The sequence below is a fragment of the Rhopalosiphum maidis genome, chromosome 2, assembly GCF_003676215.2.
Source record: "Rhopalosiphum maidis isolate BTI-1 chromosome 2, ASM367621v3, whole genome shotgun sequence".
NCBI lineage: Eukaryota > Metazoa > Arthropoda > Insecta > Hemiptera > Aphididae > Rhopalosiphum > Rhopalosiphum maidis.
The window spans coordinates 91,289,657-91,316,749 of NC_040878.1; the positions used below are offsets into that span (position 1 = coordinate 91,289,657).

The 27,093-nt window shown below is 27.3% G+C and overlaps 1 protein-coding gene across 1 annotated transcript; it reads left to right on the plus strand.

Moving 5' to 3' along the window:
• Positions 1 to 1,112: 1,112 nt before the first annotated feature.
• LOC113551029 (glutamate--cysteine ligase catalytic subunit) lies at positions 1,113 to 27,093 on the plus strand. The gene is made up of 12 exons (XM_026953030.1): positions 1,113 to 1,262; positions 1,362 to 1,471; positions 11,379 to 11,564; positions 12,202 to 12,374; positions 15,893 to 16,047; positions 16,142 to 16,204; positions 18,315 to 18,511; positions 19,126 to 19,297; positions 21,783 to 21,980; positions 22,053 to 22,226; positions 26,244 to 26,425; positions 26,503 to 27,093. Exons 1-12 carry the CDS (start codon positions 1,113 to 1,115, stop codon positions 26,675 to 26,677), a joined length of 1,935 nt encoding a protein of 644 aa, XP_026808831.1. The 3' UTR covers positions 26,678 to 27,093.

Here is a 27,093-nt window from a genome sequence, read left to right on the forward strand (position 1 = left end):
TTTCCTTTGAATTTTATCTTTAATAATTTTTAATTTTTTTAAGAACCAAAAAAGGATGACTGTTCTGCTGAGCAGTTTGATACAGGGGTATTCAACAGCATCCTAAGCGATATTGCTGTACTTGGATAAATGTCTAAAACGCCGTTTTCTAGGATAAATTTATATAGCTTCAGTGATGACATTTTTTTTTTCTTGTAGCTTCTGTAGACAACAAATGAGCTTGAAAATGCTAAAATTCGTTTTTTATATTCTATTTCTATTTCTCCGTGCTAATCAATTTATGTGTGATACCTTTTTTTCTTTTGGTGTTTACTTGAAGGCCTCGGGAAGACAAGGGCCTCTAGGCAGCTGCCTGATTTGCCTAGGCGGAAGTTCGGCCCTGTAGTAGATGTAGAAGTAGTGGGGGTTGTAAAGATGTATGTGTGCACACGGCAATCAACACGCATCACGAAAAACTAAATATTTTCAAAAGCTATTTAATTGTTATATTTTTGGGCTTTTCTCATTAGATGCCTCATCTACTGACTGAATACTTGAGTTTGAAACAAAAGTCATGAAAATCGGCCCTTTATTTAAATTGTGGTCGTACGTACCCACGTACCGGGCATAGAAAATAGATAAACCGGGATTATTATCATCTCTGATAGCAGCTCTAGCGGCTGGTATAAGCATAAAATAATAATTAATATTTAGTCCGGCAGTCAGCACCCGTGGTCGTGAGTCTCGATCACATCCGAGTATCCGACCGTTCGGGTATCGGAACTTCAGGCATTCAGATTAAGTATTCACAAATTCACGATTTACTATACACTATTTAGTAATCACTAATCAGTTATCAATAACGAGCCGAACACTGTAGGTTTTCGTGTGGATTCCGCATTATTTCCCTAAAATAGTGATAGTGTTGGATGTTGAAACACTTGAAACTAATATTGTGCTTGTCTGCCGGGTTTTTGAAGATACCTATTTAAAATACCAGTTCACACAGACCTTTTTTTTATATAAATAAATAAATAACGCGCACACGGTGCGGATACTGTGACTGTTTCTTTACGCAGTTTTCATTTTTCCATAATTTTTATTTAAAAATTTATTCGTTTCATTGCGCAATTATGGGTCTGTTGACAGAAGGGCAACCGCTCACCTGGGAAGAGACGAAACAATTAGCTGATCACGTTAGACAGCATGGTGTTGATCAGTTTTTGAACTTATACCATCAACTGTTGGATCGCAAAGGAGATGTTCTGAAATGGGGTGATGAGGTAACTATTTATAATGCCCCGGTAACTAATTCACAGGCGATTCGTTTTAACATCGCAACGCTTGCTTTTGCGACGTACGTCGACATTTATCCTTTCTAGGTTGAATACATAATTGTCAAATTTGACCATACGAACAAAACTGCAAAAGTTAGACTTTGTGCACAAGAAATTTTAGGTCAACTCAACGAAAAAGAAGCAAACGACCCATAGTAAGTTAAATTATTGTTCAAATTGAAATATTACGATTAGATAATTAATGTTAGTTGTAGTTGCCTAGTATTGTTTTAAACTTTGTTACTAAAATAAACATTTTAATGTTTAAATAAATTATTTATAATTATATCTGAAATTCTGGAATTGATTTTTAAAATTGCAATCTACTTTTATATTTATCTACCAACAAGCAAATATAAATTATTAAATTTATGTTAAATAACATAATAATTTAAAGCAATATTAATTTAATTGTAAATAGTACTTATCACACAATATGTTTAGATAAAATAAAAATAAATTTTGTTGAGACGTATAGTCATGTATATACTGTAGATAAATTCACAACCTAAGGGAAAAATATAGAGAATATATTAATTTGTATGATTAATAATTATAAAGTTTTGAATAAATAGTTGAAATATTGAGTATTTGTAGTAGTTAAACTTGTTCGATTTTTTTTTGAAGAAGAAACTGTAAAAACTGCATATTAATGATTTTTATATTTGTTTTTATTGATCAATATACCTATGATTTGAGTAGAACTAATTTGTTTTGTAGTGATTCAAATTATCATAACCAATAATATTTCACGTTGTCATTGATTTTATGATAAATAGATAGAAATAAATTATTAAATAAGTGATGTATAGTTACGGGTGTTGTGATCTCATTTAGGTACCTAACCTTTAGTTATTTGCGTCGTGGAAGTAATGCGTAAGCAGTTCTCACGACGTCGTCGATTTAAACTGGGGAAAAAAAAGATATTAATATTAATAATAATAATTATAATTTGTTAATCAAGTATAATTTTTCTGGTATGGTTTCGATTAAAGTTTAATAGTTAAATTTATTTTTTGAAAATCGATAATTCATTTGCTTTTGAAAATATTCCTATGCATAAACTGTGAGGATTTTAATCTAACCTAATCTAACTGGGCTTTGCTATGCAAATGTATTAAATGATAAACTAGTTAGAAACCCAGGAAAATAATTTAATTTTATGCAGAGAATTAAAATAACAAGTATAGACATTCAACATACTTTTTCTTTGTATAAACATATTTTATAAAGAAATAATACAATTAAATAATGTATAAAACTATACATTTTAATAAAAAATAAAAAAATATATTCTAATTTTTAAATAGGTATATAGAAGGATTGTTTAATTATTTTATAATTATTTTATTTGTAAATGACTATCATCTTATTTAAGTAAGTAATTTTACATTTGAACATACAAAACCAATTCCTAGACTTATAAATATAATATATTACATTTTTACAGTCTAAATTTGCCTGCTTACAAAAAAATGCACTTGTTCTGAAACATTTTATTTAGTCTTCTGATGTATTCTGTTGAAATTTTAGTTTAATATAAATACTAATTACTTGTTAATTGCCACAGTTGTTCTCAGTAGTCAGTATCTATACAGTTCACATACTTGATATATTAGAATTGTCTTATTAAACATTTGTGAATATGCATACTATAAAACACCTATAAGTATATAATAAAGTTATGTATGTTTTAAAGATAAGGTTAGATATATTTAGGTATATGTACCTATTCACACTATACATTGTTATAATTTTTTTTTTTTTTTTTGTTAAGTGTTATATCAAACTAAAATAATCCATATTGGATGATATAAAGTTTTACACTGTATATAGAGGCTAGTCCAAGTTTACCTATTTAAGTATAATTACTTAGTATTTAGTTCAAAGAGTAAAATTATATAAATTATTTAGGTATTTAAAAATATTTACTTCTAGAATAATCTTATTAGAATTATTGTTTAAGGTATTAATGGAGGATCAAATTTTTATTTTTATTCTCTATTTATAGTTTATGGATTGCTCTTTAAGATTGGAAATTATATTTTTGTATCTAAGATAGAAATTATTCTTCTATCTTAGAAACATCTCGTAAGGTTCTTATAATTAGTTATATATATATATATATTACTGATATATATGTATAATTATTTAAAAATCAAGAAGTTACACTAAAATAACATTATTTTGAGAATCCACCGTGAGCTATTTCACCTTCCATCACTTTAAAGATCATTGATTGGCGATTGGTACCGTTGTTACTACTATCCCCTTGATCTCTGTATGATTGATTATGAAACCATTGAACTATGCTATTATACTATGCTCTCCAAGATCATATTTTAATTTAATCTAATCTAGATTTATTTAATTAAACAAATTATAAAACATTCGACTAACCTAATACACGTATCTATCAAGTAACTTATCTATATTGTGAATTACTGTATTCAACTTATACTAATGACTAATAGCTTGCATTTTGTTGTGAATGAAATAAAATATTTAAGCATAAATCACGTTTTGGTATACTACAATAGTTGGTACATTGTACACTGTATCTGTGTGATAAGCATATTTATAGAATTTTAAATTATTATAATATATCAGATAACTATAAGTATGTTTACTTAATAATTTTCGGTTTATTAAAGTTATTTTTTTACTTTCTTGATTTTTAATCAAGTAAGTATGGTAATTGAAATGAAAGTCTGAATTAAAAATTCAAGAATTTTTGTTAAATAGGAAAATGATAAAAATATAACTCAGTTGTAATGAGTAGGTGTTTAATTAAGCTAGCTTTAACATAAAATATTAATGAGAGAGATCCGATATCACACCCAAGCGGTATAACGATTTAAATCCACAAAAACGTCGGCGTGAACAGTCCCAAAATATTTATTTTTTAACTTTTCTCAAAAACTATTATAGCTAAAAAGTTGGTTGATAGCTCATTGAAAAGGGATTATCAAGTAGATACAAAATGTGCAATTAAAAATTTTCAAAAAAAATGATTTAATTTTTCACAGTTAAAAAATTAGTTATTTTTTGCTAGATTTTCATTAAGCGTGGTAAATTACCGAAACTGGAGAACAGATTTTTTTATTTGGGGTCTCCTTAGATTCACATTGTCTAGGAGAAGTACTGTTAAGATTTTCAAAACTTAATTTTCAATTGTTAACTCACTACAAAGCTATAAAGCTGAAAAAACATTAAAATGCCCAATAATTTTTTTTGAAGCTCTGTAGTGAATTGACTATAAAAGATAAAGTTCTGAAAATCTTCACTGCACTCCTCCTAGCCAATGTGAATCTAACAAGACCCCAAAAAACAAAATTCGCTCTCGGGTTTCAGAGATCTATCTTACTAAATGAAAATGAAAATAAAATACATTATACATACATAATGCATACAATTAATAAATTTATAAAAATTGAAAATCAAGAAAGCTTACATGCCAATCTCTGACTGGGCAAGCGTTTTTTAATTGAAAATAAAAAAAAATTGTTTTGTAATAAATATGAAAATTCAATACTAGGTTTATCATAAGCTTTTGTTAATAGAAATTAAAATAAATAGGTTAAACATAAAGCCACAAAACAATTTATAAGCGTTTAAAGTTAGAATTTTAACGAATTTTGTTAAAATCGGAAACTTGAGCATATTAATTTGTAGTTAAAAATTTATAAAATTTTTAATATTTATACCTAAGATTTAAAAATTTCACACAAGTGTCTTTAAAAGTTTTGCAATCCATACCTATTTAAAAAAAACACTACCAAAAAGTCAAATTAATTATTATGAGTGTTTGAAATTCAAATTTTTACAAGTTCTTGTTTTCTATACGTCATGGAATAATTTTAAAATTATTTTGACTCATTTTGAGCTATTTATAGGCACAATAAATTGTTTATCTATATATGTCGATAAAAAAATATTCGTTAGATCCAAGTTCTTGAAAATTTAATAAAAAATAATATAAGATAATCTCACATTACTCATTAGCTGTTCTTTTATTTATATAAAAATATTAAGGTAAATAGTATATATTATATTTATTGTTATCATTATAATATTTTCGGCAAAAATTGAATCAACCTATCATAATACTATTAGACAATAGTAAAATAAATTACTTTATTAGCAATATCAATAATAATAAACATATCATAAAATATACCTAAGTTTTTAGTGATATTATAGAATATAAGTGTTCCTCAACCTTTGTATTATGGCAACACATTATTAAAAATGTTCATACTTTGTGACACACAAAAAAAAAAAAAAAAAAATAAGAATAATAACTATTAATTTTTGTAAATATAGTGTCAACAAGGTTTGTACATTTAATATTAGTACTTCCCACGACACGTTTGAACTTACCCGGCACACCGGTTGAGAAACACTGGTATATAGGCTAACCGTTTCTGCTTAAAATCGTTACTACGATATTATTTAATTTTAATTTAACACGTTTATTACAGTTAGCCACTTGACACCAACTTATATATAATAAAGAGTATTAGAGTATACTCTTCTTTTTTTTATTATTAATTTTTTTTATATATAATAATAATAGATTTTATTTAACTTATAAAATCAAATCTATGCATTATAATTATCCGATTACTATTGACTAAATGACTTTCGTTTTGATTAGACTATAATAATTGTTCAACTTTTGTCGTCAGATTGTCGAGTTATAAATTATATTTTTGTTCATAAATAATAGAATTGTTCAATGAACAAATATTAAAAAATAAATTTAATTTTGTTTTGTATTTAATTCATTTTATTTTTAAAATTTAGGGGGGGGGGTAAAATTAAAAATGTGGGAAAGTCAATCTCAAGTAGACTTGACGGCAAGGTACCTAATATAACCTGACTTGTTTTTAGAATTATTATCGCTTCATTATATTAATCAGTACGTTTTGAATGAAAACATGTCTAAATTCTTATATTCCACATGTGTTAGAGAGACAGAAAATCATCGTTTTCAATTCTCTTAATAGCTAATAACAAAACTTATATGTTTTTCATAGACTATAAGTGTTTCAATTGAATTTTTTTAAAATTTAAAATTAAGTATAATATATAAATATATTAACGTGGAAATATTATTGTAGAATATAATATTGAGATCTTTAGTACTTATTTAATCTCAATATGATATCAATAATATCTTGAAAATTATTTTAAAACTTATAATTTTTATTTCGACAACTTTTGGATAGGTCTTGAATAGTTCACAAAAACAACTAGGTAGTTAAATTTAGGTTGTTATGAAAAAATGAGTAATTGTTAATAAAAATCCCATTTAAATAAAATATATAATTACATTTGTGTATTCGAAGATTTAAATTTTAGAAGGATACTTAAAAATGGTTATTATATACAAGGTGATTCATTTACCATAAAACACTCATTATTTCAAAAAGTATTCATAGTTTTGAAAAAAAAATTTTTATAGTTTCAAGTTGTTAAAAACAATGTTTTTATTAAAAAATTATAATTTAAATATTTTTTAAGTTTTTTTTGAATGACAACATAAAGTTTCAATTTCATATTCCAAAGCAGAATAATTTTTTGAGTATTTTGATACATAAAAAATCGAATTTAGGGCGAGTAGTTTATGAGTTATTCTTATTTAAAGTTTAGACAATCAGAGTAGTGGACAGACATTTTGCGGGGTAACCCCTGTACCACTCCACTCCGCGTAACTAAACTTTAAATACTTATAACTCATAAACTACTTGCCCTAAATTCGATTTTTAAGTATCAGAATACTCAGGAAATTATTCTGCTTCGGAATATGAAATTAAAACTCTACGATGTCATTCAAAAAAGTAAAAAACTTAAAAAAAATATATGAGTAACAATTATTTAAAAAACGTTTTTTTTAACAATTTTAAACTATGTAAAAAAATATTTTCAAAAACATGAATATTTTTGAAATAATGAGTATTTTATGGTAAATGAATCATCCTATATATTCAAATATTTATTTCTACAGCAAATAAAAATACAAAATTTAATGTACTATTCGTTATGTTCAAATGGTATAATTAATCTTATGTTGTTTATAATTAATGTAAAGTTATATTAACTATGTTTTTCTTTGTTTTACTCTAAATATTATTATCCTTATACATAGTAATCAAAGGTTACACCCTTAGATTTGTTAAAATAAAATAAATAATATATATATTTATATACACGTGGATTTGTATACATAATAGGTAATACTCATTAGTAATTTCCTTTAATGATAATAGATCGTATTTTTGTTTTGTCTGTTTAAATGAAATGATAAAATATAATTAATTAAAATAAGTAAGGTATTATAAAAATTAAATAATATAATATAATTTTTAGGAATCTTATTAGTTATTATTTATGTATTTATGTATTATAATTTATGTCAAACAATAAAAATAATAAAATTGATAATGTAGTAAATAAGTATATCATACCTACACTTGTAAAGAATTAGAAAGACTTAAATTGTTTAAATTTTATATATTTCAATTTGTTTATACTTGAATGAATATTATTACCTACCTATTATCAATGCAACCCACATTTAACAAAATATTACGTGTATTATGCATAATTATCGACTGTTTTAAAAATGACGCAATCTTTTAAAAATGATCTTACCCGAGTTGGCATTGTTCTTTAGTTATTTTAATTATCTTAATATAAATTGATTTATAACGTCATCAGTATATAAAATTAGGAATAATATTACCTATGTTATATTAGTAGATAAGTTCAATAGATATTTTAATACTTGAAACCTGTTGGGTACAGTGAAAACTAGGGCTTAGATGTTTATAATTTTTAAAATTCTAAATATTCTCTTTTATGACAATAAAATATGACATAATAAACTGCGTTAAGAAATTAAACTCATTTAAATTATACTATACATTTTTAATAGATTATTCATAGAAGACGTTTCATATTCGCATGAGTTGTGATTTCAATAATAATAATACTTGCTGAGCTATGGATGAACCTGCAGTACGCGTAAACCTATAATATTATATTTTTTAAATGTTCTTTGAAATTTAAAAATAAAAAAAAAAATGTGTGTATAGCTAAAAATGCCCGAAATTATTTGCAAAATAAAATTGTATGTAGATATCTGCTTTATCTTATAAGTTATAATAAAAGGATTTGGAATTTGGTCTGTAAACAATTTGTGTACGAAAAAAATAAAAAAAAAAATATGAAAATCGTAAATATATTTTAACCTGTAACCTTAGTGACAATTCTGTTGTACAGTCAACGTACAACATATATTTCAAAACCTATCATAAATAAGTTACAAAACTTCAGTAAATAAAATAAATTTAGCTTGTTTAGATGGTATAAAGAACCATACAATTATAAGTTTCATTTTATAGTTGTAGTTATTTATTAGGACTGTATTTGAATTATCGCGCTTACGTGTATTTACATTATTTCTAAGGTAGAATATCTTATAGAATATAACCTAATAAAATAAACATTTTTAAATCGATATATTTGACCACCTATTGTTTTTATGCCATTGGCACAAGGACACTTAGTTTTTAATGTTATAATTTATGATATACAAGATAACCTAGTGCGAAGAATACAATACAGGGTGATTCTTTCATCATAAAACACTCATTATTTCAAAAAGTATTCATGTTTTTGAAAACATTTTTTTACATTGTTTCAAATTGTTAAAAAACGACGTTCTTATTAAAAAAATTATATTTTTAAATATTTTTTATCCTTATATTTTTTTAAGTTTTTTACTTTTTTGAATGACAACATAAAGTTTTAATTTCAAATTCCAAAGCAGAATAATTTCCTGAGTATTTTGATACATAAAAATCGGATCTAGGGCGAGTAGCTTATGAGTTATTCTTATTTAAAGTTTAGACAATCAGAGTAGTGGACAGACATTTTGCGGGGTAACCCCTGTACCACTCCACTCCGCGTAACTAAACTTTAAATACTTATAACTCATAAACTACTTGCCCTAAATTCGATTTTTAAGTATCAGAATACTCAGGAAATTATTCTGCTTCGGAATATGAAATTAAAACTCTACGATGTCATTCAAAAAAGTAAAAAACTTAAAAAAAATATAAGAGTAACAATTATTTAAAAAACGTTTTTTTTAACAATTTTAAACTATGTAAAAAAATATTTTCAAAAACATGAATATTTTTGAAATAATGAGTATTTTATGGTAAATGAATCATCCTATATATTCAAATATTTATTTCTACAGCAAATAAAAATACAAAATTTAATGTACTATTCGTTATGTTCAAATGGTATAATTAATCTTATGTTGTTTATAATTAATGTAAAGTTATATTTATTGTGTTTTTCTTTGTTTCACTCTAAATATTATTATCCTTATACATAGTAATCAAGGGCTACACCCTTAGATTTGTTAAAATAAAATAAATAATATATATATTTATATACACGTGGATTTGTTTTGTATACATAATAGGTAATACTCATTAGTAATTTCCTTTAATGATAATAGATCGTATTTTTGTTTTGTCTGTTTAAATAAAATGATAAAATATAATTAATTAAAATAAGTCAGGTATTATAAAAATTAAATAATATAATACAATTTTTAGGAATTTTATTAGTTATTATTTATGTATTTATGTATTATAATTTATGTCAAACAATAAAAATAATAAAATTGATAATGTAGTAAATAAGTATATCATACCTACACTTGTAAAGAATTAGAAAGACTTAAATTGTTTAAATTTTATATATTTCAATTTGTTTATACTTGAATGAATATTATTACCTACCTATTATCAATGCGACCCACATTTAACAAAATATTACGTGTATTATGCATAATTATCGACAGTTTTAAAAATGACGCAATCGTATAAAAATGATCTCACTTGAGTTGCCATTGTTCTTTAGTTATTTTAATTATCTCAATATAAATTGATTTATAACGTCATCAGCATATAAAATTAGGAATAATATTACCTATATTATATTAGTAGATAATTTAACAGATATTTTAATACTTGAAACCTGTTGGGTACAGTGAAAACTAAGGTTTGGAATAGAGTTTTAATTTTATATTTCAAAGCAGAATAATTTTCTGATTATTTTGATACATATAATTCGAATTTTGGGCGAGTAGTTTATGAGTTATACGTATTTAAAGTTTTGATGCGCGCAGTGGAGTGTTTACGGGGTTATCCCGCAAAATGTTTGTCCACTACTCCAATTGTCTAAACTTTAAATACGTATAACTTGTTAATTACTCGCCCTAAATTCATATTTTATGTATCGAAATACTCAGAAAATTATTCTGCTTTCGAATATGAAACTAAAACTTTATGTTGTCTTCAAAAATGTAAAAAACTTAAAAAAATATAAGGGTAAAAAAATATTTAAAAATATAATTTTTTAATAAAAACGTTGTTTTTTAACAATTTGAAACTATGTAAAATTTTTTTTTTAAAAACGAATACTTTTTGAAATAACGAGTGTTTTACATTAAAAGAATCACTCTGTATATGCAATATATTGTATTTATATGTGGTACGCAGGCGCGTGGCCAGGGGGGAGGGTGTTACAAGTGTAATAACGCCCCCTTCAACCGTGGTATACTCTAAGATTTACATTTCTTTTTATTAATAATAATAATAATATTTGAATTTCTTTCATAAACCATTATCTATTCACTTGTAATGCGTTTGTACAAAAAGTATACCTAAAGTTATTATATGTGTATAATTTTGAATAACCCCCCCCCCCGCTTTGTAATTCTTAGTTACGCACCTGGTAGTATATGTATCTATTGGGTACTATATTTTCATCATTCTCATTTGTCATCAGTGTATACATGATTTATACAATTTATTAATGTTTTACAATGTGATATTAATTTTATACTTAATAAAATATTAAATTAATACGGTTGAAGATTTTTGTATTATGATAGCGCATAGTATACGCGTGATTATGTATGCTTAGATATGTATACATAACTTACTCTAATTTATATTGTGTATACAATAGCAATGTAAAATCGCTGTGGAGGCCTGAATATGGGGCTTACATGATCGAGGGTACTCCTGGAAAACCGTACGGTGGCCTTTTGGCCCACTTCAACATAGTAGAAGCGAATATGCGGTATCGCAGAGAGGAAGCACAACAATTACTCGGGCCGGACGAGGTGCTGATGACCATTACGAATTTCCCCAGGTATGCCAAACCATAATATACAGATGAGTACTGTTATTTATACTTGTCTCCCTTCCCCATCTATGCGTTATTGATCTGAAACGATCGCGGGAGTGATAGGTGGTCGATGATTGATTTTCATTGCATAATGTAAACGCATTATAACGATTTATTTACACCTATATATTCTCCGAGAGTGAATTAATCATATTATATCGTGTGGGGTCATGACATGGTGCTGTATATAGAGCTTCGAATATCATATTCTGCATGATAATTTATTAATTATTTCGATTTTTGAGGTGCACATATTCGATACTACTATCGTTCCGAGATTATAAATTTATCATATGACGCAGATCGAGATAATTGTTACCGCGTCTTGTGACTAAGTTGACTAATTTAACTATACCTTTATTAGTGATTATTATAATATAATAACTAATAATATACTTATCGCGTTAGTAAAGATATGGAGTTGGAGATATATAAGTTTTCTATAATTTTCGAGCAGGGAGGGATGTGGGCATGAGGATGAGAACTCATTGAATGTTAGAAAGGCTATGCACTGGATTCGGTGTTTTGGGCTTGTAGTTTCAGATGGCCCAGGCACAGATATAACAAAATATGCACGCATATGGGACGCATTTGTGTGCAGGCTTGGATGTCCAGAGTTCACGTGGCCCGTGGATCAGCCGACACCCAAGATCGGCCCTTCACGTTCACTGTTCATACCAGACTCGGCGATTTACAAAGGACATCCGAGGTTCTCTACGCTCACCAGGAATATACGGCAACGGAGAGGGGAGCGAGTGGCCATAAACATTCCGAGTAAATACACCTATGCCATATATTTGTAATATATACATTTAAAAATCTAAACGAACACATACACAGATAGTCTATTAATGGTATAAGGAAGTCGTTTTTTTACGTTTCTATAAACGGTTACTATTGTAAAGTGACTATACGTTGGAAAATAAATATTTGACTAAGCCAACAGTAAGTGCTACATGAATCTATGTATGTTATGTAGTATATTTATTAGTATATTATATAATTATATAGTATTATATATACTAATATTATAATACCTATAGGTACTATTATATTGCTATATTACTAATAATTGTTTTTTTTTTTTTTTTTATTAAGAATAAAGGCTTCGACATTTGTGGTCATTAGCCTATACAGTGTTACATTAACTTAGAATTATACAGATATAATAGATAAGATTACATAAGATGCATAAGGTACATAAGGTTTTTAAATTTTAAAAGTATGTATACATAAGTATTTACATTTGGGATATTGGGTTACAATAGGTTTATAAGATAAATAAATCTATAAAAATTAAAAGTGACGTCAACGTTGGCTTCCCCTAATGCTTCCTCCATGTTAGTGGGGTGACTTAAAATGTTTCGTTCTTCATTATACATAGGGCAGTGAAGTGTGATATGCTCGATTGACAGAATTTCATTGCAATGATTGCAGATTGGCTGTTCTTCTTGTAGGTTGAATAGATAAGAATGGGTGAGCCGTGTATGGCCGATTTTAGCTCTAGTGGTGACAATGTCTACTAGACGTGCTGTATAATAATTGTTGTTCGGTCGACTATGTCATCACTCATCAGATTTATGTATTCGTCATTTGATTTTTTTACATGGTCGTGTGTGTATATGTTTGTATATTGTTTAAGTAGGTATCTATTGCATTTAAAAACATATACAAGTGTTTGTAAACTTAAGAGGACGTCTCACCCGCATGTGTTGTCTCCGTCTTACACACGTACGACATAGTAAATTTTCGTTCACCAGTTTCAATAGTGTGCTTTTAGTTTTAATATTAGAGTGAATTGACCTATTATCAAACTTTTAAGTAAGAAAATTATCTGTGTTCTCGTGTTGGCTTTTTACGATATTTAAATTTTTAGGCGAGTTATGAGTATGAAATTATTAAATATTTGAAAATGATCATAATTCACTTAAAAATTAAAATAATATCGTAAAAATCCAACGAGAAAACACAGATAATGTTCTTACCTAAAAGTTTGATAATAGGTCAATTCACTCTAATATTAAAACTAAAAGCACACTATTGAAACTGGTGAACGAATATTTACTATGTCGTACGTGTATAAGACGGAGACAACACATGCGGGTGAGACGTCCTCTTGACAAAGATATTGAATAATTATTTGGAATTTTAATTTCAAAATGTGATATGACATGGAAATTTATCGTGGGATTTGTTTAATATTATAATTATCACTGTATTAATTCAACATGTGTTCAATTAATTGAATTATAACTGTGCTGATAATACGTATTTATATTGTTTTCCGGAGTTGTCTCCCCGGTAAGAATGCAGTAGTAACTGAATGTATAATTTTATTAAGTTTTAACCTATCTACTTATTCTACTTGTTTTCAAATATTAGAACTTGCTATAGTCGTATATTATAATACCTATAAATCAAATAAATATATGTTTATTTTAATAATTTGTTATTATTATAATATATTGTCACTAGTTTGGTGATAACCATTTCTTGTTCTGATACCGTTTAATTATTAAACGGTATCAGAATAAATATATTAAACTTTAATATATGTATATATATGTTTAATTTGAAACTTCAATAGCTAATGATGAGAAAGTATTTTTATAGGTATTCACGTTTGAAAGATAATTTAGACAAAAATTATAGCATAGAAGTTAATATCTATACCTATTATGTATGTAACGTAAACACTTTATAATATAGTTTATAAAAATACAAAAAAAGGTTAGGTTAGGCTCCCTTTCACTATATTATATACATGCGAATGATTCTGATAGTGTAGGTACAATATAATATAGTATACTGTATACATATATTTTTAAGTTTTTCAATCCTTATAAATAGGGAATGGATGTAAATATAAGTTGCATTTTTTTCTGAATGTCCTAAAACATTGCTTTCTAAGTACAAATTTAATATCATATATCAAGAAATTAAAAAATATAACTTTTATTTTGCATTTTTAAGACTTTTGCTTTCTAGAGCATTTTTTGAAATTTTTAGTGTATTTTTTGATGTTTTAAAGTCATTTTTTATATAGAAATGGATACAATGCTATTATGAAACATAAGGTGTAAGTATAACGAATGTATCTATCTAAATTGTATATTATTTTTTTAGAAATATTTTCAAAGTAAGAAGAAGTTAGGAGAATAAGAAGATGATTAAAATGATATGAATAATTAATACTTAAGAATAACAATTTATATAATTAAACAAATTTTTTCAATGTTAAAAACAATTTTAAGAGCATTATTTAGTGCGTATTTAAATAAAATTTCTGTTATGAGTGTTTATTATTAAATCGTATTTTTTAAGGCATTTTTCATGTTTTTTAGAGCATTTAAATCCGTTCCCTACTTATAAAGTTATAACAGTCGTTTTCACTACCATCTTTATACAGGAGGAAAATCAATATTACATTGTGATATTCTAATGCATTTTTATGTTAAATTTAAATTACAATGCTGATGTATATTATTATTTTATAATTTATTATAATACGTGTTAACTATAAAATATTCTCTAGTCTAAAATTGTTCATCTTAATTATATAGGACGTACGTAATAATATGTTGCAGATAGCAGATTGCAGATATTTTCAAGTATATTACTATGTTAGGTGTTTGGTTGTAATTATAATATAGTTTATGATTGGTACATACGTTCTGCTACGTATTTATATTGTATAACCGTTTGCTAGATTGAATTTTATAATAATGAACCATTTAATATTTAAATTTTGTATTAAATAATTTTTATTATTACGTATATAAGAGTTATGGTTTCTTTATTTAAACATTCGTATCTTGTATGTACATTGCACACTATTTAGTCTGTATACCTGGGTAAAGTTTGTATACCTACCTACTAAACATATTTTAAAATGTAGGTATATCTGTCTGAATATTAAAATAAATACTATTTTAATCACTATTGTGAAATTTATGTTAAAAAATAAAAACTATATAATTGTATCTATATTATTCAATAATATTACAAGTCATAAGGGATTTTGGCTTACGCCCATAGATCTTAAGGTCTATGCTTACGCCTAATATTTTCTCTGTCTTACACAAAAAAAATTATCATCATCCTTTTCCAGTTATCTAAATTGAATGCATTCTTGACGTTTAGCAATGTTATGATAGTATATATTATATATAATGGAACCCAAACACAATTTAACTTTAATGAAATGTATCATAATACAAATTAATATAGTTAGTATAAAAGTTATTTATACGATGACAAGTACCAACATTGTGTTTATTTTTAATTTATAGTATTCAAAGATGAAAATACTCCAAGTCCGTTCGAAGAAGATTTGATCAGCATCGGCGGGGATACAGACAGTTTGAACGCGGCACTACCCGATCATGTATACATGGATGCCATGGCATTCGGCATGGGTTGCTGTTGCTTACAGATGACATTTCAAGTACGTAATAATACAATGGCCGTTTTAATTCTAATGAAGTCTTCACCAACAAAAATGTCTTTTAAATAAATGTAAGAATGTAAACATTTTATAGGCGTGTTGCATCAAAGAAGCTCGAACTCTTTATGATCAGCTCACTCCGCTGTGTCCGATTCTGGTGAGCCAAATATTTACTTTTAAATTCATAAAAATAACTAAATAATAATCACAGCTACAATTTTTTTCTATATATATATATATATACATAGATTATGACTATCCAATATCCATATTGTGATTATTAATAATGGTATAAATATTGGTGATTCTCGTTTCTAATAAATTATTTTTTAAATTATAAAGAAAGTATTATTAAAGACACACTCTAAAAAATGTTTATAACGTATTGCCCTGCAAAATTTTATGTTCAACATATAATTATTTAAAGTTTAAATTCCCGAAAGGTAATAACAATCAATACAATAAAAGTATAAGAATTTGTGTAGGTACGTATGTATGTTGTAAATATCTTGTAAACAATTGTCTAGAAAATATAATATGTGTGAGTATATCAGTATATGTGGATTGTGTAAATGTAAAAGTTTTAATACACTGAAGAAATAATAGCAAAAGATCGAGAGCTAGTATCAGATTATTTATATAAATAGCGGCTCATACCTAAACCTAATACAGATACAATGGTAGTAACAATAACATTGCACTTAAACAACCGATTGGCAAAATATAAATCTCAAATTTAATTTGATGGAAACATAATTGAATAAAATCCGTCTCCGAAGTACCTAGGAGTGATGTTTGATAGACTGTTAACTTTTAAACAATACGCCAAGAATATTGCTGTTATAAGCTCAAAACACGAAACAATATTATCCACAAATTAGCGGGCTCAACCTGTGGGTGGGAGGGGGCAGCAATGTCAATACTGAGAACGTCGGCATGAACGCTAGTTTACTCTTCTGTTGCAAAGTATGCCTCTCAAGTATGGTTAAATAGTTCGCATTGTAATAATAAGATCGATGTTCTATGCACTCTATTATGCGCATTATTTCTGGTATTGTCAAATCGACGCTGACAGAATGGCTCCCAGTTCTTAGCTAACATTTTATCGCCATATATTCTATGTAAAAGATCTGCATGCTGAGAGTGGTAAAAATATTTATCAAACACATCACTTCCCTTCTATTTCACCAAAACACGTCAAACCAGAACTTTAGACTTAAATCTAGAAAACTTGCATATTTATCTACAACAAAACTTATTAAAATTCAGTAGACACTATGAAAGCATAGCTGATTGGAAATTAGAGTGACAGAATTTTAGCTTAGATAACTGCAGCCTAATTCCTAATTACAAAGTTAAAAATCGTAGCTTTTGTATTACCCCAAATGGTTATGACAGAAAAAAACCACTCGTCATTGTTAAGAGAACGTTATACCCGCATGTGTTTTATCTGCCAGTGGCGTACGCAGGATTTTTTTAAGCGGGGTGTCATAAATCATAATTATATGCACGAATTGACCTTTTTTTCTTTTTCTTTTTTTAGTCACCGTTTCATAATTTGACCCGATACTTATTTTTAACAGGGGTGTCATATCTCCATGACACCCCCTCCCCCGTGTACGCCCCTGATCTCTGCCTTACTAATAAAGTACATTATAGATTTATAGCAAATTTACGTTTTGCAAAACACATTTGATGTTGTTTGTTTTAATATTGGAGTCAGTTTTCCTATTTAGAAGTTATAGACTGTTATCTAGAACATATCAATCATATGATATGCTTTTATTAATATTATCATTTAAAAATGAGTTATGAGAATTTTATAGTTGTAATATTTTACATAACTGTAACTCAACTTAAAAAAATAATGCTAATAAAAGCATGACATGTCCATGATAATATTCTTACGTTTAAGTTTGATAATAGGTAAATTGACTTGATATTAAAGCTAACTGATCGTTAAATCAATATACATTAATCACTTCATCGTTCATAAACTAAAATAAATTAAATAAACTTAGTTAGGTTAAATATACTTAGTGAACAGACTGTTTCCGCTCAGAATTATATTTCATATACAATGATTATATGATATATATAATTTAATTAAAATTTAACACATGAGTGTTTTACATATACAATTCGTACAACCCTCTTACCCAATTTTTTTCAGTTTACGAATCTAGTTAACATATATAATATATGTGTACATAATAAATAATTATTATATGCGTATTTTTTTTTCTATTTTCATGTTTTCGTCGTAGTTGGCATTGACAGCGGCTTCGCCTGTATTTCGAGGGTACCTAACAGACGTAGACTGTCGCTGGGATGTAATATCTCGGTCAGTGGACTGTCGCACGCGACAAGAAAGGGGATTGGAACCGTTGACCACAGATAAGTTTGTTATTCCCAAATCGCGTTACGATTCTACCACATTGTATCTATCGAGCCAAGGAGAAAAGTGAGTTTTTTTAATTAAATAATGTTTATATTATTATTTTATACTCATATACAATTTTTTTTATTAATATCTATATCGAGTTTTGGTGATATTTTGATTTCCATCAAAATTTTTGGCGTGGCAATTTTCTTAGGATTCTCAACCGGGTCTTTTATGAACCTAATCATTTTATTTATATATAATGTGACATCAACAAATTTGTTTTTATTTAGGTTAAATTGTACATAAATGTAATGATATATTAGCATTTTTACTCTTACGTAATCTCATATATTTTTGCGTTAACCCTGAAAACAAGTGACGCTGTGTTTGTGCAGTCAATCATCATCTAACCAAACAATTATATGGTTACTTAACTAGTTATCCGCGTGTATATTATCATAATAACTTGAGAACTAAAGGTAAGGTTTCCTTGCCGCGTCTAGCTTCAACTACCGGTTCGAACATAGGCGTCTAGACTCGGCATCACGACGTGCTGTTCCCACTCTCTGACGCTGCAGGGAAACCATACCTTGAGGCGGACTATTGATGCAAAACAGTTAAATAACGAAATTTGATTTTGTATTTTTTTTAAAAACTTTTACTGGACAAGTTTCTTTGATTTGTTGCGATAGGTTTAACGATGTGCCGCTGGTATACGACAAAACAATCTACAACAAACTTAAGAGCGCTGACATCGATCACCAGATGGCTCAGCACGTAGCACACCTATTCATTCGGGATACTGTATCTTTGTTTAACGAAAAAGTGCATCAAGATGATACTGTCGAGATGGATCACTTTGAAGTATACTTCATTTAAACCTATAGGTTTTTTACTGTATATATACAATGGCAAAAACGACCTTTTAAAAAAAAGTTTATATTTTCTTGTAATAAGACTATATTCGCTCCTCAAAATACTACAATAATTCCAAAAATCTTTGTTTTAATAAATGCATATTTTAACTTTTAAAGGGTATGATATTACATTATTAATGTGCTGAAGAAAGCATGCTTATGAATCACCGCTCATATCTAAAAGCTTATTTTTAAAGGGTGATAAAATGTTAATGTTTGTAACGTGCCTACTTTCCATTTCTCTGAGTCGTAGATTAGAAATAATTGTTTAAGTTAATTTTAATTTAAAATAGTTCGTTTATTTAATTTAACGCATGTATGAGTATAACAATAGTTGTATGTAATAGCGTTAGGTGAAGATTTTGTGGATTCAACGGTTCTAGTACATCTGAATATGCTATGCTGGGAGCTTCCTTATTTGTGGCGTCCCCGTTCCTTTTCTAATAGATCTGAAGTATTTTATTTGTCCACAATCTCATTGTTGCGTCCTTCAAAAGTTGTTGTTTTTATAGGTATAGTTGCGAGAGCTATTACGATTAAAATGTCTTATCATTATACATGTTAGATAGGTCAAATCCAGTTACACATATAATAAATCTTAGTACTAATAATACTGATTAGTGATTATATACTTGCACATTATGATTTGTGATAGTGAGTTCAAGTGTTCGTAGTTATTAGTTTTTATGATACAACATATTTCCAAATAGTTCTTAGAACTGGTAGTAATTTGGTAGTCTATTACATTCTTTATAATTATATTTATCTCTATATAGTTACTTTCTAATATAATAATAATTTAAATTTGTAACTTCTTTGATAGTTTGTACTTTAAACCCTTATCTATGATGGAATGTAGTTTTTATTTAAGGTGGTTAAAGCAAGTCGAAAAAAACATGTAAAATAACCAATAAGCCAGATAAAACTGTGAGACTTGGGGTTGATGGATTTTATTTTTGAAAACAAATTTGAATTTGTATTCTAGTCTTCTAGGTTAGGTAAATAATTGAAAAATTGAACACGTACTTAAGTATTAAAATAAAAGAAATGTATAGTTTTTTTAATTATTTATATTTTAATAATTAATTTGAATATCTAAAATTGCTTCGATCAAAACCTAAAAGACTAAATGACAAATTCAAATCTGTTTTCAAAAATAAAACCCATCAACTCCGAGCCTCACAGTTTTGTTTGGCTTATTGGTCTTTTAGATGCTTAAAACGCGGTGTGTCAATTTTGATCATACCAAAATTTGACATTCCTGCGCGTGCGAGAATGTGTTATCGTCCCGTGAATTACTTATATCCTACTACGCTACTTCAATTCTGCGAAACCATTCAATATCAAAAATTAATCTTATTATATCTCATTATACGTACTGCCAGTAACTCGGTGAATTAAATATTTATTACTACGTATATAATATGTATAATCATTTATTATATTAGGAAATTTATTGACTAGGGCACTAGGTGTATCATTATTATTATTCAATCGCAATGATAATATTATTTTTATATTGTTGTCATTTGATGACCGCGCGTACTCAGGTACAAACGGTACAATGAGATTTGACATTTCTAATATTCAAGTATTACGTACCCTGCTACAACTGGAACACAAAAAGACTAGCGTCGTGGAAATAATATAAGATCTTTTTTAACAAAAAAATATTCAGTTCTTATTTATTTTTTCATTATTGTAGTTTATTAAATGATTTTTGATAAAAAATAAGCACAGAAAAAAAATATACTTATCAATAATTTTATTATTTTAATATTTTTATTTATACAAATTGATTTTTAATTTATATTTTATTTTTCTATGATGCGGGTATGACGTGACTATAATTTATTATTATGAACGAATATTTAAAGTAGTTGTATAGAAAAATAATAATATACCTTTTTTCGACGAATTCTCATAAGGTTTGGTTTATTTTAATTATCATTGTAAATCTGGGAATTCAAATTTCATCACGGAAATGTGATAATGAATCACACACTAATGTTCATTTACTTCTCACACATTGACATAGCCAAAATGTACATGTAATATGCAATGTCTAAACACTAGTCCTTAAAACATGGTATGCTTCAGTTCCCTTAAGGTTAGATTAGGTTAATCGATCGAAACCTAGAAGATTAGAATACAAATTCAAATTTGTTTTAAAAAATAAAATTCATCAACCCCAAGTCTCACAGTTTTGTCTGGCTTATTGGTTGTTTTACACGTTATTTTCGACATGTTCAACCACCTTAACAAGTAATATAAAAAATTATTTTGCGCCAGCCCTTATAGACACAGCCAAATACGCCCTTCGATTGTTTACTCATACTATATCATACTTTAATATAATATATACTATTTTTATTTTGTAAATAAAATAATAACAAACACGCTCGTTTTGATTATTTTATAATACATAATAGAACATACAGTCGACTAACTGGCAGACAATGCGGTTTAAGCCGCCTCCGCCTAAATCAACGATCGGTTGGCGTGTAGAATTCCGACCATGTGAAGTGCAACTAACCGATTTTGAAAACGCCGCGATCGTGTGCTTCGTCGTCCTACTCACCAGGGTCATTTTGTCGTATCAATTAAACTTCATCATTCCCATTAGCAAAGTACGTTTTGTCGGTCATTCTGTCGAGTTGAATAATGTAATATTACACGTATATTAATCGCACCATTTACAGGTGGATGAGAATATGTCAAAAGCTCAAAAACGATCTGCTGCCCTGACGGAGAAATTTTGGTTTCGCAAAAACATAGCTGCTTCTACGTCTAAAACCGCGAACGTCGACATAAATAGTTCCAACGATGATGCCACTTACACGACGATGTCCATAAATGAAATCATTAACGGAAAAGTAAAATTAGATTATAGTTAAATTTATAATTTTATAAACATAGTACAGTTAGGCCAGGTGTAGATTTAAAATATATTTATGGGGGAGTGGGATATCGCCCCTGGGATCTGCGCCTTAGTTGGGCTCGGGGTACTCGAAATTCTTAGTTTTACATATTTATGCTGTAAAAACAACTCGAAGAAAGCAGAACGACGCGCATCACTGACATTTTTATAAATAATTATTTATTACCTATATAGCTATATGTACTCGCATTTTATACACTTACTTGAAACAATGCATCATGTATTATAAATTATAATTATACATTTGTACCTAAGTTTAATTTATCCGGAGGATTACAAAATCGCAATTAATTATTCCTCAAAATTATTACCTAGTTGAGATATTATTTTGTGATTAAAATAAAATATACTTTGACAAATTGAGACATAGTATTTTCGTGTTTTAAACAAGCTAATATAATATTTTTACGGCGCATACTAGTTTTATTATTATTATTTATTTTCATTTAAAAATTTAAGGTATACATACATGTAAATTTGTACAAATATAAATACTTAATACTTATTATAATGACATTATATATAAAATGATTGTCTCCGTAAGTTAGGCTTGTTGTGGAGACAAGGGTTCTTAAATATGTATCGTATATTTACTAAAAATAATTAAATTATATTTTAAATTAGCAAATAAGTCGATCGTGGTTGATATAGTGATTATAAGCTTATTATAACTATATATTTTTAAATATTTTAGAATTACATAATAAATATAACAATCTGACTGGAATACAGTTAACAAAATTATCTATACTAGTAATTTAATTTTTTAATTTACTATTTTCTTATATAATCTAAAAATTTTAAACAAACCAACGTCTATATTTAATTCCATTGCCTTCTTAATTCCAACATTAATGGGGTTTCTTTTTCCAAATTCCGTTCTACACATAGGAATTAAATACATATTAGTTTGTTTCGTTCTTGTACAATGGTTATGTTTAAATTTAAATTTTTGAATATCAAGGAAAAATATATTCATTAATATATGTCTTGCATATAATTGAGTTAAATTTAATAGATTACATTCTCTATATAAAAATACAGTGTTCATTCTATAAGGTGTTTTTAAAGATATTTTAATAAGAGCATTTATTGTGGTTTCAAGTGAATTGAGATATGTATTGTAGGCACCACCCCAACTCCCAATACCATATGAATAAATTGACTGAGCCATAGCTGTAAAAACCATTCTCATTGTGGTGGGTGATAATATGTTACTAAAAGTTTTAAATTAATAGAATAATAATCTGATTTTTCTAGTTGTATTAATAATATGAGTTTGCCATTTAAGGTTAGCATCTATAGTAATACCTAGGTATTTTACTTTTTGTACTGAATAAATAGAAGTGCAATTACATTTACTGTCATTACTAATAGCAGACACTGTATTTATATTAAATTCATTACAATTTTTGAGATGTGTCTTAAGATAATTATTTCCAGTGAGTGACAATTTATTTATACTAAAGTTTATAAAGCAAGTTTTTATTAAATTAAGTTCCAGGAGGTTATTATAAAACCATGTTTTGACGATACTCAATACATGATTAGATTTATTATGAATATGATTTTTATTTATTTATTTACTCTAACTTGTTGAATACGATTTTCTAGAAAATTACATATAAGGTTATTTGTATTTTCCCTGATACCGTATTTTTCTAATTTGGCTAGCAATATTGAGTGGTCAACAGAATCGAAAGCTTTTTTAACATCTAGAAAAATTCCTATTACTACTCTATTTTGTCTAAATTTTTATAAATATGATTAATTACAGTCATTAAAGCTTTATTGGTACCTTTGTTTTTCCTAAAACCAAATTAGTTATTAGAAAATATTGAGCATGTTTCTAAAAAATTATAAAGCCTATCCTTGATGCACTTTTCTAATACTTTAAATAGTGTAATTGTAAGAACTATTGGTCGATAATTTTTACAATCATTTTTATTAAACTGTTTATGTAGCGGAATAATGATAATATTTTTGAATGAATGTGGAAAAACATCAGTAGTAAGGACTAGGTTAAAAATATATTGTAATGGTGTAAGAATATTAAAAATAATAGCTTTTAAAATCGTGTTTGTTAGTTTCCACCTTTTAGTTGGGTCCCATTTTCCAATTGTTTACCAATTGGGTCCCGTGTAAAAAAGCCTACTTTACTAGTTGGGACCTATGCTAAAAAGCCTACTGTACTAGTTGGGTTCCAGAAAACAAATATTTTCCTTCCCATTTTTACAGACTTAGGACTGTCAAATAACATCTAGTTATTATAGGTATGGTTAAAAATATTTTTTTTCTAATGTTTACTATTTTATTTTTGTGATTTACATAAATTACACAAATATAATTAAACTCGTCTAGTTAATAATTTTAGATTCCGAATGGAGTGATGAATATATTAATTCTATAATGATGTGTGGTTTTTTTTTTTTTTTGTGTCGTCATTACGTTTTGGAGTAGTAATAATGCTTTGATTTTTGACTTTAGCCCCTCTTTGAAAGGAAAATTAATCTAGTTAGTACTTTGTGGGGTCAAAAGTAAAAAGTTTCCAGTAGTTGTTAAAAGCGTTAAGAAAAACCCTGAAAAAATAACGGAAAAACAGGAATTTTTACGCATAACCACTTTTTGGCAAAATCGATTTTTATTTTGCTGTAACTCAAAAACAAATCATTGTAAATACTTGAAATTTTCACCAAATGTTTATATTAGCGTTATCTATTTACCATTAAATTTTCAAAATATTTAGAATTTTTTTAAACTATTTATAAACCATTGAAATTTTCAATTTTTCTAAATTAATTTCTTGAAATGCCGATAAAAAAAAATTGGGCTTTCCAAAAAATCTTTAAAATTTAATACAAGGTTTATTATAAGTTTTACTTATTGTAGTAAAAAAAAATCAAAAATCGTTAGTCACAATTTTTGTTTATAAGCATTTCAAGTTCAAATATTTACGAAGTATGTCAAAATCGCGAAAATTTGCAAGGAATTTTGAAGTTGAAAATTCATAAAATTTTTGTGATTTATACCGTAAGTTAAAAGCCCAATACAAGGTTATCTATAAGTTTTCCTTCAAGTAACTGTAAAAAAAATTCCAGCGTCAATATAGAAAAAGTTTTATGAGCGTATAAAATTAAATTTTTTACGAAATCGCGTAAAATAACGATATATTAAATTTAAATATAGGTAATAATATAATATATTCTACTAATTATCATTGACTGACAAATCATCTCCGTTCAGAATCGTTTTTCGTATACAATGATACCTGCCATTGCATTCAAATTTAATTCATCCATTTTAGTGACCAGTGACCTACTCTCCATCTCTACTATACAACAGAGCGATACCTACTTGCCCACCTTTTTTAATAATTGGGCTGAAATTTATAAGAAACAGATTTAACAAATTCGTAGCAATTAATTGTTCCCAATATTTTTTCTGTCATTTTTCTTTTATGAAATTTTCCTTAGATATTATACAGTTTCTTCTTCTTTCTGGACTTCTCATTTTAATATAAACTTCGATTTGAATATTTTTTTAAAACGTGTATAAACTGAAATATATTTACGTGAGCAGAATAAAACATAGAATTGAAGTGTGAATAGAAAGACTCACATGCTTTGTAGTACTTATTGTACTAGGCTTAAATTCAGACCATAATTTTGGAGGGAATTTTGGGTCGTAATTCCAACACATAATTTTATCGGAAATTACCGGACCCATTTGTACAAAATATTATATTTACACGGACCCAATTCGTACAAAATTTAAAACTTGTACTATTTTCGAACCCAACTTGGATGCAGCCATTTTTTACACAGTTTAACGGATTTGAAGACACTAACTTCCTAATCCTAAATTAAACAACATAATATAATGTTTTACTTAACCCACGTGTCGCAACTATTCGTAAGCGTAACATTAACATATTAACCAAACGTGTTTTCAGATGGGCGAATTCCCTGGTCTCATCCCATTAATTCACAGTTACTTGTCTAGCATGGAAGTTGACACAGACACGCATTGTACCATCCAACAGTATCTAAAGCTCATTTCGCGTCGTGCGTCCGGCCAAATCGACACGACAGCTAGTTGGATACGTCGGTTTATCCAAGAACATCCGGCGTACAAGTATGAACGATAATACCATTGCAATCTACGACCATTTTTTAGTTGTACAAATGAAATATGTTATTTTTGTTCGGCAGACGAGATTCTGTCGTTAGCGATGAAATCAATTATGACCTATTAATGACGGCCGACGGCATCCAGTCTGGTCGCATTTCTTGTCCTCGACTTTTGGGAGACTGTCTGCTAGCCAACTCAAAAACAAAGGAAACAATACCGCCGGCCGTGCAAAAGGTATATTCTTGTACTCCGTAGATGTGCATAGTATGTTGCTGTTATCCTGTTATTCAATAATAATTGTTGTGCTTTATTGAAGTACCATCAGTAACAATAAATAACACTATATTTTATTAAAATAAGAATTTATTTAATATCATAAATTTTTATACTTTATATATTATAATATAATAATAATTGATTAATAAAAGTAACATATTATATATAAAATAAAATAGGGCATATTATTGGGAATTATTAGGAAAGAACATTATACCTATATTGTACAAGGTACACACACACACACACACACACACACACACATATATATATATATATAATATATAAATTACGTTTTTTAAAACTGTTTATTATTTTAATATATTATTGTATACATTAAATAAATAAATAAAAGTTGATTGACATGCTTAGTCGCTGTCTTCGTTTTTAAAGTA